Genomic DNA, 15,678 nt, shown 5'->3' on the forward strand with positions numbered 1-15,678 from the left:
AAATTATAATATGTGGCCAGAATTGAGCAGGTTCTCTTCGAAAATCCGTTAAATGAAAATACTACTTTACTGCATACAGAACCTCCTTGTGTATAATTCTTTCAAAATTTGAAAATCTCATGCAGAACGATGGAAAAATTAAATAAACTTTTATTTAAGAAGCTCTAAAATTTCTATGATCCTAAATTTGTAAATCTGTGAGCCCTACATGTCATCTACATACATACTAGTGAGAAGTTTCTCTGATTATCATATAAATGCTAAATTACGTGATGCGATAATCTCAGTGATGACCGACAAAAGTAAGTGATGGTACTAATGGTATTGAAAACATTTTAGCTTTTATCCCTGTGGTTTAATCACTTTTAAATGTTCTTTCTAAATTAAAACGTAATAAAAATTTATATTTTAGACATTAATTATTAAAATTTGGTTTTCACTGGAAAATTCGTAATGAAGTTGGCTTTTTAATTAATGTGTGTCAGACAAATGCTTACAGTTTATAATTGTAATTATTATATATAAACAGAGATAAAATTGATATTTTATATTATTTGTTTAAGGATGAAATACTGCCGGGTATAGCTTACGGCTACTTAATTTTAATTGAAGCACATAATTACTGTTCAGAAAATTTTTTTTATTTGGATTAATGGGAGTGTTTTGTTGCTAAAACGTGACAGAACGAATATTTGAAGAAGACTCAGTGCTTGGTAAAATGGGTCCTCTAATCTCTGGATATCCTCTAAGCACTACTTTGCAATTTCTCCGATACCATCTATACCAACGTTGTATATGATATTGAGATCTAAGTACTGACCAGGATACAAAGCCAACGTCAACCGTAATCACTAAGCTCACTAATGTCATCTGAATTAGACGGGTCACCAAAGTAGCAATCAACTGTAAACTTTAAATGTGTTAGCTCTTTTTTTTAAATAATTGCATAAAACATTGAAAACATAGATATAAAATAAAGTTCAGCATACTTGAATATTTTCACGACTTAACTGCAGGCCAAGTTGAATAATTTTCTCGTTAATATCAGGACCTAAGATTGATTCGGCCACTTGAAACGCGAGTACCGTTGTTAGTATAATTAATGGGCAAAGAGCTGCAAATAGTAAGGTATCACATAGCAAAAGACGTCGTTCTCGTCTCGGAGCTGCCGTCCAAAGCCACAATAATAATGACCATATAATATTGTACCTAAAATTATTAAACAAAATTTAAGAGATTTCACTTTCCCAACCAAAATTTAGCAAAGATATTACTCTTACTTTGGTTTTCTAGAAACATTAAATACAAATCCACAAAGTTCGCAATGATTTGTATCGCTTTCAGCTAACCATCGTTCCAAACACCATTTATGCACCAAAGATAGTGAACCTTTACATCTGCATGGGGAAATAAAAGAATCATCTGATCCAACTTCATGACATATTCTGCAGAATTGATGGGAATCTTTTCTGTAAATCAAGGTTTTAAAAAAACAGTTATGCTAGGAAAAAATTAATATTGTCTAAAAATTATTTTCTTTCAAAACAATGTGGAAAAATACCTCAAGAGAAGAGTAAAAGCTGCAGAACTACTGTTTTCTGTAAAGTTACGGGTACTATCACTTGTCAGAAATGATTCATCTAGAAAACATATTAAATAATTGAAGCATGATTGATCGGTTATGGCCAAAACGTTAATTTACTAACGTTGCATATTGACCAAATAAATTATCATTATAATTATTATTTTTTTAAATTTAAGATAGAAAGAATTAATAAACTTGCCATTTTCATTCTCAATACGTGGTGGGTTTTGTGGAGATATAAAATTGTTTTCACTTGATAGTTGTTTTAACGCTTGTGGCTGCACAATTTTGGAGTCTCCCTCGTGATCTTTAGAATCCACAGCATCTTTTTCACTTTTGGCGGTTATCTGTTTTTCGCTGCTGGTTTTAATCTTAGATATGTTAATATTTGTAATTTCTTCAATTAAATTAGAAATTCTTTCTCCACTAGTACCTTGCTTTTCTCCATCTGACACAGGTAATGTTCCTGATGCTATTTTTGGCGGTAGTGAAATTAACACATTCGAAGTTCCGTGTGATGGAGGTGATGTTAACGCTTCAGATACTTCAAGTGATTGTGGTAAAATTGATTTTTCCGCCTCCGAACGAGAGTCAGCAGGCGTTTTTATTTCTTCACTACCCATCCCATCCCTACAGAAGAATAAAGATAAGTTAACAAAAAACGTTTCAATAGCTTACGAAGTTTAAGCTTTGCCTGACTTAAAAGTATATAGTTGGTTACGTTAAATAAAATCTGTACTAACTGTATTAAAATATATCGGGTTATATTTTTTTCAGTGTAGATATGTTTGCTAATCACTCACAATTTTTATTAAATATGTATCAGAAAATAATATAAAGGCAGAAGGCTTTGAAAATAGTCAAATAGATTAAAGAACACTAGAAAAAAAAAGAATCACTTATAGTGGAAAATCGCTAAAATTTCTTGATGAAATCGCATTATTTCTTTAGCCTCTTCACAACTCTTCCGAATTAGACAATTTTAATACTTACGTACATTTTCAGCGATTCCATTTTTGATTCTAGAATCCAATTTGTTGGAATGAATGGACTATCAAGGATCTTGGCGTATCCTACTCACGTACATATTGAGAGTGACAATCCAAATAGGTAAAAATTAATTACTCGTTGAACCGGTGGAAGTTGTGAACTTCTTAATTTAGCGATCGACTAGGCAATTTCTAGCTCATCACCAATTACCAATTTGCAGGTACACATACATGTTTCTACTAGAAATAAATCCTGTGCCAAATTTGATGCAATAGAATCATAATAATTTTTTTAGAATGTATTAATGTATTTTAGAGTGGATTTAGTTCTTCCATTGCAGTGCAACCACTCCTATTCACATAATACTGAGATCCACAAATAAGTACGGTAACTCTTTAGGGTCATAGTGATTTACTTATACATAAAACTTCCTCTATATTAAAAAGAAAAAATTCTGTTTTTTAAAGAATAAAAGCTTAATCGTCGTTAAATTATGAGAAAAACTTGAAAACACTGCCTACACGTCGTTACAAGTTATATGAAAATGAAATTCAATTCGCAATCATCGAATGAAATTGCTGAATAAAAGGAATTGACCAGAAAAGAGTTTACTCAAGGACTTGCGTACTCCTTTGAGTCCCATTTGCAGAACTTGAACATAATTCACTAATCATAAGGATCCTCACCTGAATTTTCACGAAAATAACACTGGAATTTTGGTTAATAATTTTGTAGTTTCAATTCTAATCTAAATTATAAAATACTATCTCTTTATTCACGTGACAGAAATCATCTGATTTAATGAATAAGCAATTTAATGAAAATCATGAGATAGATAACTTTTTATCTATTTGTGAACCTTTACATCGTATCTGTCTGGGTGCAATTATCTGGGAATATTTTATTTTTGTAAGAAAATCATTTTTAAAAAATATGGTTCTAGTGAGCTTGATGCAATTCCACAATCAATACAGCTCCCAGATTAAAAACAATGGAAGCTTTTGACATATTTGACTGATAGAGATCCTGCAGGGGGAGTTGGAGTTCTTAAGCAAACTTGGCGACCTATGAGTATTTTCTGTCAAGTTCCTGCAGAGCAAGTTAATGGGTGCAACAATTTGGGCTTAGTGTCTCCATAGGCAAACTCTAGCTTATCACCATCACACACATTCATTTACATTAACACAAAAACTTAATATCTACTTTGCAAAAGCTTAAATTATAACAATACTGCCACATAAAGAATCAGCATTAGATTTTATAAGACGCAATGGATTTTCACCGTTTAAAGTTTTTATGTTTAAATTTGAAATTAAATTCATACTTTTAATACAGTCGCCATGAAGACTTCGTTTTGCTTACTTATTCGCCAACAGGCATCCATTGACTGTTACTCTGGTATCTTGACTATTACTTGTTCATCACTCGAACAAATGAGTGCTTCTGGTCCATTTACAGTTAAAATATTACAAACCAGTCATTAAACTTCAATCTTACAGAACTATAATTATAAGAAATAATCCATGCAAGACATATACTACTAACAATTAAGTACAATAATTACAATGTAAAATATAATGAGATCAAGATTAATTAAAACAATAACTAAGTTTCGTTGAAGATATTTATGTTTTTGAAGAGAAGGAAGTAACGCCATCTGTAAGAGGGTGACTTAAGAATTTGAAATAATTGGTGGAGTATATTTTGCCGAATGTCAATTGTTGTCGGGTGTGGTAAGGACATGAAACTGAAGAGTATGGAGCCAGTCAGGGCATTCTGTTGCATTAAATAGCAGTTTAGAAATAAATATTCTATGTCATTGTTATATAGTCGGGGTTTAAAAGAGGATTATTAAAGCTCGCTCAGAGCGTCTGTATAAACTCCTGTCTCGCGGAACCAATGAAATGGAAAAAATGTTTTGGATACCTATGAGTATTATATAAGTGTTTTGCCTAGGTGTCCGAAAAACAACATCAAAGACCAGAATACTATGATCAATGATTATAATACGAACAATGGTTTCAAGCGGTTGAGATTTGGGAAATTACTCCCCACTAATTCCTTTAATTAGTCAAATGAAATAACTTTTACTAAAATTTCGAAGTTACCAGTAAAAATTGAGTAGTTCACACAATATTTTTTTCAAATACTTAATTTATAAAAAGGTTACTCAGTGTTTCTTATTGCTTTTAATTTACTTTCAATTAATTTTCATCACATATTTTTCTTGTTTGATCTTTTACTCCCTATTTCCCTATGAATATTTTTTGTTTTTACGTATGCTTTTATCATTTTTGACCCCTTCTATGATTAGGTTAATATATATTCTGCCCTGAAAAGCGAAGGTATCAATTCATCTTCAGGAATCTTGGCGATCATAGCTTTGGCTTCTGTAGTTACCAGGATTAGAGCGGTTCATTGGACATCATTGCTTGGGCGTCATGGGTTGGAGTGTTTTGAATATCATGGAGTGGTTACTCAAATTATGGGTTCCTCACTTTCTAGACTTGTCTGTAGGGAGTTAAATTAAAATAAATCTAACCAACTTTGTAGGAAACTTTTTATTGAAAAGTGTTTTAAAAGTTAATCATGTTGATCATTGGAAGAAGGTAGCAATGTAACCATAGTATTTCTTCTGAACCAGGAGCACCAGTTGTTGACATGATTTTGCACCCTGATAGCAATCCAAGTAGCATAAGCGACATCAACTGTTACAAGCAATGAGATGACACTAAGCATTGTTAATCTGCCTGATGCCAGCAACAGTATCTTGAAAATAAATACATTATTTAAGCAAATTATTTAAAATAGTTACTCTAATATGACAACCTAACAGAGAGAATGATTTAATAAAATTAATCTCCTTAATAAAAGGAAATTAATGTTGCACACCATGTTTTATTTATTTATTATTTTTTTAAGTCTGCAAACAAACGAGATAACAGACAATATTTTAAGTGAAATTATTATATTTTTACAAAATTACAATAAATCTTCAGATTCTTTTACCTGATAAATTTGTTATCAGTACGACTATACAGAATAAGTTTGTCCTGTTTTCGGAAATTTTCATAAACGTCTCCCAACTTTCATTAAAATTTGGATTATATCTAAACAAAGTAAATCATTACGTGGAAAATTTTTAGGGAGTTTGAGGTCGGACGAGTGTGGTATTAGATTTACTGTTATAGGAATCCAAAGCTTGATTGGTGTTGTCTTAACCACTATACAATATAAAACATTCCAGTACAACTGTTGAGAGCAAACATGAACTTTGTTTTAATCGGAAATACTAGTTCTGAGGCCTCCTGAGAAAGCAAAAGTAGGCTTTACAAATTAGTCTGTGGAAGTTAGTATAACTCAAAAGGGAAAATAGATTAAAATGCGATATCTGATTTAGGATTTTCAAAGAGTGTTGGTTAAAATTAATAATCGAAGGAAGACTAGAATATTTTTGTTTTTTATTTTGCATTTATCGGAAATTTTTTCCTTGAAATTCATTCAAGCAGACTCTTCTTTGATTTCTGGCTCCCCGTGTTTTTCAGACAGCAAGCGCTTCAAAAATTTCTCTGCCCTCCATTCTTTCCAAATGTTCCTGCCTCCGAATCTACCTAACTTAATGGTCAATTAAACTATGAATAAAGCATAGGAGATAGTACTAAACGAATCTGTGATAACGATAACACTTTATTCTTCTTAAGTTTCTCCTTAGCGTTACATGGTCGGGAGGTCATATCTTTTAATACGTTATATAAAAATTAATTTCCTTTATTATACCTGAAGAAAACTCACATTGTTGTCTTCATTAGGCGGTAGACTTTCCACTGCATCAGCCAATATTAGACCAACGTATGTGCCAGTGGTGACAAGTGGGGCAAATAAGGACATTCCCAGCAGATCTAATGCTACATCTCTTCGATCTCTTTGAGTATCATCTGACGTCAGCCACACATAGAAAGCTTTAAATACATTGTATCTATAAATTGATTCAAACTGTTATTAAGATTATTCATACAAATGATGGTAAAAAGTTGGTTATTTGTTATGACAAATATTTTAATGTTTACTTTGGAACACGGATGGTATTGTAAGAAAAACCACAGATTTCACATTTATTGATGTCTCGTTCAGCTAGCCACCTTTCGACGCAAGCTTTATGCACCCAAGAGATGGTACCTTTGCATTTACATGGTGATATAAATGATTCTTTTTTCTCTACTTCATGGCATATCCTACAAAATGATTCAAATTCTTTTTCAAGATCGCTTACTCCTGCTGCTAAATGGTCGCTGGATAGATAGCTGCTGTAAACAGAAAATGTAATTCATTTCATTTTGTTCGAAAACAAATCAATGTAAATCACACATTTTCTCAAAAATGAAGTACTAAATATTATAATTTTTTCCTTCTAATATTTACTCTCTCCAATTTCTTAAAAAATCTTACACGAACAAAATTACTATGCACGGCTTTTGTCTAAGATGTCACTAGACCAAATGTAAAAACATATCTTATACTTTTTGTAACAAAAACGCAAAAAACTTGTGACCACATTTTTAAATCTCGGTAATCAGCAATTAAAATCATACAGTAAATATGTAGTAATAAAACTGTGAAACAAAAAAATGATCCTTTAAAGAATATAAAACGACATTGTCTTTTTAGTTAGTTTCCATGGAAAAACATTTCAGCGCATAGGCTAGTACCTTACAAGACATTGTATGTATTTCTTTCTGAATTGTATGTCCACAAAATTAGAGAGGAAACTCATCCTCAACCCTCCCCATGAACTGCAGATAAGTATACATCCGCGTTAGATAAATTTTGACTGTAACTTGAATAACGTGGCGAATACCGGAATCCAATAGCAATACAAAGTGTGTTTTGCGGTATTTAATTTTACTTGTTCTTCTGTTTTAATGTTTGATTTGGGCGTGGGTATTTAAAACTCATCTCTCCAAACTGCGAAACATTTTGGCATACATGTGTGCCTTCACATAGCACAAATCTGTGAAAGATCATTCAGTAACTAGTATAAAATTTGAGTTTCTCTCACTTTTATTTTTAAATTAGTTCGTGTATAGATAATCAGCAATCATATTCTAAAAACCTCTTTTGAATACTTAGAGGACCTTAGTGAACATCCAGTGAAAAACGTATTTTGAAAATTTGTCTCGATTTCAGTTACTACTCTCACAGATACATATATCTGTGAATATCCTAATATTTGCAACAAATATCAATTAATAACACAAAATTAAACTCACTTAACAGGTATTGTATTTGAACTGACGAAAGATGTGCTCTTCGCCCCTTCTTCCAAAAATATGGAACATTGTATGGCGGAGTCTTCCCTTGACTTAGTATGTAAAGATGTAGTTACATTAATTTGTTCGGTGGATGAAAGTACGTTAGGTAGAATTTTCGCACTGATCGGTATTTCTTCCTCTGCTTCTGCTAAAATACCATTCTACATTCTATTAGTTTGAATGTACATAATATTTGAGTATAACTAAAAAGTAAAATCAGGGGAACCAAATTTACTTCTGAAAATTGAATTGAGAATTCTAGGGATTCGTGATAAAAGTTGAAAATTTTCTGCTAATTTTACTTTGAATAAAATTTTTTATCATGTTTTAGCCCCATATTTTTTAATATTGCTTTGAAATATTCTTCACAAGATATAAAGCGTTGGGACAAATACCTTTTAAAATACTTTGTAAATTTAAAGTATTCAATGACCAGTGGCAGCAGTGAAAAATGGTTGAATTATAAGACGTTCCTATTCACCCTTTTGTAATTTTGATAATAACCTATTTATCGATAATTGATCATGATCAAGTACGGCGCATATTTTATAATCTGAATTTTAAACTCAAATTTGGAATCATAGCGTACATTTAATTATTTTAATTTAATGGTTTCCGCTAATTGATAGCTATATTTTGATAACTAACCAAATATTTTGTCTGGAGACATTGAAAACCGTTTAAAACCCAAATGATGAGTTGCCGTACGTAAGTACATTTATTAATTCTTTACAATTATGGTTTAAAAATGTACGAAAAAATAAGAATAGGTTTTACATAATCACACTTCTCAAACTCTTATACATAAGAAGTTGCATTGAGACATTGAAGCACAGTAGGGTATTTAACCTACCGTACTAATTCTATCTCTCATTCAACTTTCGCAATACTTTGTCCGTTTAAGAAATGTTCCTAAACAAATTTTTTTATATCCTAAAATCGCAGACTACATTGCTAGCATTCTCTGAGCTAATGTACAACAGATTAGACTCTTCAGTCTTAATTTTTCTTGGATGACCACTCTTTCTGCCGAATTAACTTCATTTTGAACAAGTGACGAACCATAGGTGCAAGTTCAGCAATCAGCGATACTAGGTTCATTAAATCATTTCCTTAAAAGCCAGAAAAGGCTTTATGCTTTTTTTCTGTTCTACTTTCGTGAGTATTAACATTCCCACACCACTGTTATGTTCACTGACTTTTCCAGGGCATTCAAAGCTGCTTGGCTATCCTAGAATCTTAGTAAATGCTGAGATATAAATTTTAAAACTGTCCAGCATTGAGATTTACCTTGTAGCCTTGACCGATAGTGGTAAAAAACATTAGGCAAAAGGTGTATTAGAATTCGTCCTAAGGATTCATAAGTGAAGGGAAACGGGCCTCTACCTAATGTTTACTTGTCACTTTTTGAATATTCTGCTGTAAGGTGAAACCTTCCTTAACCATCAACCCTCACTGATAATGTTTACACTTGTTTTTAAGCGGGCGACTGTCAGATCGATTTCAAGTTTACTTTCTTTATGTGATCAATAATTCTCTTATTTCGAAAACCGTGTAAGATATAGAAACTAAGCAAAGTTAAATTAATTAATTCATCATCCTAGTTTTGTATGATGAACACTACGAGAATTTGTGTAGGCAAAATAGTCCGTTGGAATCAATCCTTGTTTTTCTATTGTCCATCGTAGCTAGGGCGGTGAATTAATTGAATTAGACTATTTTCTAGTTTCCATCCCTAAATATAATTTAATTAATTGGTGTACAATATCTATAGTTTAAAGAAATATTTTAATATTGATAATTTCTATATACTGAGCTTACATAGAATAGGCGAGGGGAGCTCTCCTCCAGCCACGTATCTCAGATAATTGTAAGCCTAGAGCACTTTATCATAATTTTACACAATTATGATCTACGCAGGTAAGATTTTATGGGAAAAATGATAAAATAATTTAAAAAATTACTTTTTATTCAGAAATTCTCTTCATAAAACGATTTACATTTCATTTATTCGATTAAGAATTAGTATATAATCAGAATCTACGGTATAATTGCAATCGGTGTTTTTGTACATTTTTATTCATAATTTTCATTTGTGAACCATTAGTAATTTTTTTTAATAAGATTTATATATTTATATGTTGGTGTAGGAAGGATGTGATGTCTTGAAAAGAAAAGCGTATCGTCTGCTAAAGTTGCAAGGGTAGTATTGAGGCTTTGGGAATGTCTCATACTTATGTAAATTGTTAATAAGATGGGATTGAGAATTGAGGAGGAACCACACCCTTTATAAATCTCAGGTACTGAGTCAAATTTACTCTAATTTCAATTTTTTTTTTTTTGGTCCTTAGGAAAAAAAATGGTTGGTATAGGTTGTAAGAATAGAGAAGCCTTTATTGAGTAAAATTTTTAGAGAGGTCCGTCATGACGTACTTTAGAGTGCTGGAACTACAAAAAGTGAAAAAACTTTCAAGTATGTTTATGTCTGAATCCACTCACGAGTTGTTCGATTATTCGTAAAAATTGTTAGAGCCCTAGGTTTTGTAAATTGAAATTGATGATTTTTTTTTTCCTACATTGATTGCTAGGCGCCCGTGTGCTGATACAATTTTGTGTTCAGGCAGTTTGGACTTTGTGGCAACATATAGAGTTTTTTCGAATAGTTTTGAGAGAGTTGGAAGAAGGCTTATTGGTCGGTAGTTGCAAGGCTCTTGTTTTGGTTTTACAGCTTTATGGAAAATCATAATCTCTGTGTTTTTCCAGCACTTTAGAAAATATTTTTGTTTTTAGATAGGATGCATAAAGTCGGGGCACGAGACTGCAGTTAATACAAAATTTTCATTTTACTTTCTGTCATTAGATGCATGATTTTTAGAACAATAACAAATCATCTAATGAGATCATCTACGTAGCAGCATAATTCCTTTTAAACTTCTTGTTGTATTCTATGTGACGTAAAAACAAAAGTATTTTATAGTATTTTTAAAGTAATTTCTTAATTTATTTTTCTTACGATGTAGAATATTATTCTGCCCGTGACTCAAAATTATCGAATCTTCTTTTTCATCATATTCATTATTCATATTTCTTTTCTCAGAGGTAGAAAAATTCTGACATTGTCACCTAAAAGCAGTTTTGTGCTTTTTGAAATCTGTGAATCTCCAGCATTTTCCTTAGAAGCATACTTTTTTTTCATTTACAATCAACATAGCTTAATATATTCTATTTTCTAAGATTAAGAATCGCAAACAGTGCATTCAGAAGTCAGATGATTCTTTTAAGATAGTAAAAAGTAGCAAATACTAAAATAAAATGAGTATTGTAATATGAAAATATATTGAAAACAGAATATTTACCTGAATGAACGATATAAACATGTAGGTGAAAAATTAATTTCGTTTTTTTAGATGACGTGGATGTGGTAAGCAGAAAATTAGCAAATACTTTAGGCTATCGAGATATGTGCCCAAGTCAGAGTTACATGCCGCGCCATCTATTTGTTATGAAGACAAAACAAAAAGTTAAATTTGTATTTCCTAAGACACCCGCTTGTGATGGAGGTTATGAACGTTAAAACCCTTCTATTTAAGGACGAAAAGTTAAAATAATTTCTATAAGGCTAACATAAAATTAATATAAATTTTGTACCTTTCGCTTTGGCATCCTTATTTTCTGTTTCAGGATCAGTGTGTTCAGGAGACTCTGATACATTTGATTCTGTAATGAACAGTAAAGCATTTAATGTAAAAAGGAAAGGGCATTTTAAAACGCTAATTATCGGCAGTGCAGACTAGTATCTCATAGAAAGAAATCATTCTATCAAGGAAAAATGGAAGAAAAAGTTAGTTAAATCATTACTATTTGTATTAAATGAAATTTACCTGACATTATTGCCTCGAATCACAACTTGAATCACCTTGAATCATGGTAAGGGCGTTTTTGTTTGCCCTTTCCTGAAAAGAATGTTGAAATTGTTTGATATAAGTTTGCGAAATTTCATCAATCTTATTTGAAAATATCAAATTGTTATTGCTGATTCTGATCAAACAACGTTAAATTTAGAATTGCTCAAAAAGCTAGCCCTTATTATTTATCATCAACTGAACGTCTAATCCAATGTGAAATTATAAAGATTATTATTGATTTTCTTTAAAATTTGTATAGTTCTATTAAAATTGTTCATACTCATTGTAATCATATTGCTCTATAAACTCTTGTTTGATTCATTTTTCCGCCAAACATTCGACTCGGAGCACTTCTTAGAGAGCGACGTGGTTAGGCCATTTCAGTATAATGTGCAGTTCTCGAGTTTTTTTTTTATTTATGAGCATTAACTGTGTTTTTAAAATTTAAAAAACCTGTTTTAATACGGTTGTAATACAGATCTGAATGGATTTTGCACTTTTTTTTTGCAACTAGCCCCGACGATTTTCACCAAAATTTGAGATCGATGGTGGAAGGCATTCTCTCCTTTTCAGTCATTTCAGTGTAACGTATTGATTTTCAAATTGAGTAATGTTAGTAAAAAGTAAAAATATTTCAAATATTAGGAATTTAAATAAAATATATGAGATAAAAGCGTGAGAATTACAATACATTAAGTGTTTTTGCGAGATTTTTTTATTTTGTTTAATAGATAAAAGCAGAAATATACATTGTGGTTTGAGAGTACCAAAATAAGCTGGTTTCCTTTCCGGGTCGCCTCACCATCTTGTAAAAAATTGAAAATTGATCTGTTTGATCCAGAACCTCATTTTTTTTTAAAAAAAAAAATTTACTTATAAAGTAATAAATCAAAAACTCACCCCACTGTTCATGTTTTCATTCTACCTAGTTTGTCAAAATGTTGTTGTGTTGAATATTGTAGAAAAGTGAGGTTAAATCTGTATTGGTCTCAGCTGTTTTGACATATTGTTTTTTTAAATGTTTTATTTATCACAATATGATTCTCAGAGTGATTTACATAGTTTTCTCTTCCTACATCAGATAGGTCTTTTTCAAAAAGTTAACTTACATTTCTACTCTAAATAGTTCTTTTCTAGTTTATTCTGGATCTAGGCGATTTAAAAAAATACATTTAGCAACAGGTAAATTAAAAACAAAAAAAATCTGGTTTGAAAGTAGAACTTTCACTTATCTCAGTTAACGTAAATTTCTTGTAACTTTTAATTGGTACTAACTGATTGTTCTTTTTTTTTTAATTATGTTTCTTAAATAACAATAACTACTTTCTCGATTGGTAAAACAAACTAAAAATGATAGTGAAAGAAGGACGATGACGCCTCAGCTCCCACAAAACTCCATTTTCTGAAATTTTTCTGAAAAAAAAATGTTTCAATATGTATTATGAATATTTCCTGTCCCAATTTTTGGCCATGATTTCTGCGCTAACATTGTAATTGTTTGTAACGTGTGACCCTAGATATTTTAAATCTCTATACGTAGGAAAGATGAGATCTCTCAACTGGATTTGTCTATCTTCACGCGACTTGGCACTCGAGGTTCGCTTTTATTTGATCTTTACCTCGTTGATTTCCAGTACGACCGCTTTGCCTGTGCGCTGAAATCAACACATCGTCTGAATAGTCCAGGTGTTGGGTAATCGGTTGTAAACGGTGTCGCCAGGACGCACACTAAGACCAATTCGTAGAAATCACTATTTCTCGAGGTATCCCTTCAAGCACTCATTTCCAATGAAAAGTCAAAATCGAAAATATTCACGGCTCTCTTATGAGAAATCATAAAAAGTAGAAAATTTTTCTCTCCGATGTGAATAATAATTTAAAAATAACTTTTAAATAGAACATGTATTTATTTTAATTTCAATTTTTTTTTTCCATATTAATACTGGTATAACAAATAACAATACTACATTATTTCTATTGTAATACTTTATTTATTTAATATTATAAGTATTGATATTGTCATTTAAGAAATTTTTAGGAACGTATCGCGGATGCTGTGGCTGTTCAGCTCCGTTTAGTTCCCTAATTTTACAAACAACGCATTTTTGTTTTTCACTTCTTATTCTTTAAACAGCATTACAAAATAGTGGCATAATTTTGACCAGGCAGGACCAAAAAAAAGCACCACATTTAAAATTTATTTAGCATACAAATATATATGTTAGATTATTATACATTAATTTTTATTTTCTTACATACATCACATCTTAACATACTTCAAAACAAGGGACAATTTTATTAAATCACAATATTTATTATCAGTTTTATGGTCTAACATTTATTTTATTTTTTAATAAATAATAGTAATGAGACGATTCTCCCGATTTTCGCATAATGTATATTATTTTAAATTAATTGTACTAATGCAGTGAATATTTGATATCCGATACGATGGCTGTATACGTATCGGTGTACCAACACAATTTTATACTTGAGCATTCTATAAATGTTTTAATTTAGTTTTTAGTTAACAAATTTTTATTTATATTTTACTCAAGTACAAATTTTTAATAAATATATACAGCACATAACTTTTGATTTGTCTTTAAAGCTAAACCAATGGACCAACAATTTAATATGATCCTAGCGACGTATTTTCTTTTTGTGGCGTTAACGTATTTAAATGTTAAAAACCTATTATTATTATTTCTTTTTTAAGACTGGCAAACAAGTGCTTTAAGCACACAATTATAATTTTTTTAGCAGTTTTGCGCTAATTGCGGCAATATTTGTGGCATTTTTTTAGGCCGGCCAATATAGTATTTTTAGCTGAGCGTTTTGCTTTTGATGGAAAACTTCTATTCTTATATAATCATACAAGCCATTCTTTGAGTCAAACGTGTGTACCGGCTACTCCGTAGGTTGTAGTGCCTATCACCTGGATTTCTGTTACTTCTTCTTCTGGTTTCATGATCAATTTTATTCTCTGAAAAATAATTCAAACAAAATTTATTAAAATTAGTTGGAAGTGGCAACAGATATGAGGGATTGCAACAAATTTTAAGTACAATTATCAAAACCTAACGTAAAACGGAAAGAAAGATGACCGACCGATGTAAACAAAAACGACCAGAAAACTTGGCCTCTTTGATGAATGTAAATTCATCAGAAATGCCCATTTGATAAAAGTGTAATAAGGTAAAAAAATCTCAGACCTGATCTAAAAAATAAATCTTTGAGATGCTTAGCCTGGAAAAAACTTCTAAAACATAGAATATTTCATCACTGAAAGAAATAGAGGCAATTAATACATATGAACTTTAACGTTACTATGTGGGGAGTGGACCAAATAACGTAAAAGTAACTATAATTTACATGGCATGTGGTCTTAGGCAGTCGTATTCATGAATATGCACATATCCAATAACAGTAAATCGTGTGAGTACCTCCATGTTTAACAACCCCTGACTTCCTTGCTATCCTGTTTACTCGGAGAAAAATTATTTACTCGTATACATTTTTTTTCCATTTTTTTCTTTTAAGCAAGTTTCTCTTTTTTAAATTGAATTCTCATGGCTTATAAAAACAGAACATTTATTTCTCAAAATTACCTCTATACATGATCCCTTGGTGATGAGAAATTTGTACACTATATAGATTGGTATGAACACTAATGAAGAGCAAGTCAGCACCCATCCTAGTTTGATGCTCCAATCAGGATACTCGTATGGACCTGGTAACATCTCTTCATAACTGCATACTGAAGCAACAAATATTACCTGAAATAGATAAAAATAATTAATGTAATACTAACCATTGTGATTTAATATATTCTCAGTATTTCAAAAAAAACTGTAAGATGTTTTGATAAAAAATTTCATTAGGGTTT

At 31.1% G+C, this 15,678-nt stretch overlaps 3 protein-coding genes and 1 long non-coding RNA gene across 17 annotated transcripts in view; 1 reads left to right on the plus strand and 3 right to left on the minus strand.

The window, feature by feature from the left end:
• Positions 1-625: 625 nt before the first annotated feature.
• On the minus strand, positions 626-3,388 carry LOC141447969 (E3 ubiquitin-protein ligase MARCHF2-like). 5 transcript variants are annotated; one of them, XM_074115950.1, is made up of 6 exons: positions 3,262-3,387; positions 1,785-2,215; positions 1,562-1,640; positions 1,281-1,469; positions 990-1,209; positions 626-903 (listed from the first exon to the last, which is right to left on the minus strand). In XM_074115950.1, the coding sequence occupies exons 2-6, from the start codon at positions 2,206-2,208 to the stop codon at positions 670-672; spliced, it is 1,146 nt and encodes a 381-aa protein (XP_073972051.1). In that variant the 5' UTR covers positions 2,209-2,215; positions 3,262-3,387; the 3' UTR covers positions 626-669. The 5 variants fall into 5 exon arrangements, with proteins under 5 accessions (XP_073972051.1, XP_073972052.1, XP_073972053.1 ...); XM_074115951.1 differs by lacking the exon at positions 3,262-3,387 and adding an exon at positions 2,579-3,233; XM_074115952.1 differs by lacking the exon at positions 3,262-3,387 and adding an exon at positions 2,329-2,464.
• Positions 3,389-5,121: 1,733 nt separating this feature from the next.
• LOC141447707 (E3 ubiquitin-protein ligase MARCHF3-like) lies at positions 5,122-12,840 on the minus strand. 10 transcript variants are annotated; one of them, XM_074115465.1, is made up of 8 exons: positions 12,690-12,823; positions 11,766-11,837; positions 11,533-11,601; positions 10,898-11,007; positions 7,843-8,029; positions 6,643-6,879; positions 6,353-6,551; positions 5,122-5,344 (listed from the first exon to the last, which is right to left on the minus strand). In XM_074115465.1, the coding sequence occupies exons 4-8, from the start codon at positions 10,965-10,967 to the stop codon at positions 5,159-5,161; spliced, it is 879 nt and encodes a 292-aa protein (XP_073971566.1). In that variant the 5' UTR covers positions 10,968-11,007; positions 11,533-11,601; positions 11,766-11,837; positions 12,690-12,823; the 3' UTR covers positions 5,122-5,158. The 10 variants fall into 10 exon arrangements, 9 of the variants coding, with proteins under 9 accessions (XP_073971566.1, XP_073971563.1, XP_073971561.1 ...); XM_074115462.1 differs by having other exon boundaries at positions 7,843-8,032; XR_012454523.1 differs by lacking the exon at positions 10,898-11,007 and adding an exon at positions 5,585-5,685 and having other exon boundaries at positions 5,327-5,344; positions 6,368-6,551; positions 7,843-8,032; positions 12,690-12,838.
• Positions 8,129-14,454, plus strand: LOC141447715 (uncharacterized). The gene is made up of 3 exons (XR_012454531.1): positions 8,129-8,592; positions 10,035-10,184; positions 11,292-14,454. It is a non-coding gene; the product is annotated as an uncharacterized lncRNA (long non-coding RNA).
• Positions 14,182-15,678, minus strand: part of SerT (Serotonin transporter) — a 62,703-nt gene continuing 61,206 nt past the window's right edge. Inside the window, exons 11-12 of the mRNA XM_074115434.1 lie at positions 15,401-15,568; positions 14,182-14,775 (exon numbers count right to left, since the gene is read on the minus strand). Coding sequence (XP_073971535.1) covers positions 14,683-14,775; positions 15,401-15,568 — 261 coding nt within the window. The 3' untranslated portion in view covers positions 14,182-14,682. The remainder of the gene's footprint in view (positions 14,776-15,400; positions 15,569-15,678) is intronic.

The sequence above is a fragment of the Rhodnius prolixus genome, unplaced genomic scaffold, assembly GCF_049639745.1.
Source record: "Rhodnius prolixus isolate KJV_2025 unplaced genomic scaffold, Rpr scaffold_13, whole genome shotgun sequence".
NCBI classification, from domain to species: Eukaryota; Metazoa; Arthropoda; class Insecta; order Hemiptera; family Reduviidae; genus Rhodnius; species Rhodnius prolixus.

Coding starts and splice junctions, on each gene's coding strand:
- LOC141447969 (XM_074115950.1), bottom strand. CDS start 2,208: ATGGGTAGTGAAGAAATAAAAACGCCTGCTGACTCTCGTTCGGAGGCG. Junction 1,641..1,784: donor ACGTATTGAGAATGAAAATG/GCAAGTTTATTA, acceptor TATGTTTTCTAG/ATGAATCATTTCTGACAAGT. Junction 1,470..1,561: donor GCTTTTACTCTTCTCTTGAG/GTATTTTTCCAC, acceptor CTTGATTTACAG/AAAAGATTCCCATCAATTCT.
- LOC141447707 (XM_074115458.1), bottom strand. Junction 8,033..11,532: donor TAAGGATGCCAAAGCGAAAG/GTACAAAATTTA, acceptor ATGGTATTTTAG/CAGAAGCAGAGGAAGAAATA. Junction 5,345..6,352: donor ACAATGTGAGTTTTCTTCAG/GTATAATAAAGG, acceptor TTTATTTTCAAG/ATACTGTTGCTGGCATCAGG.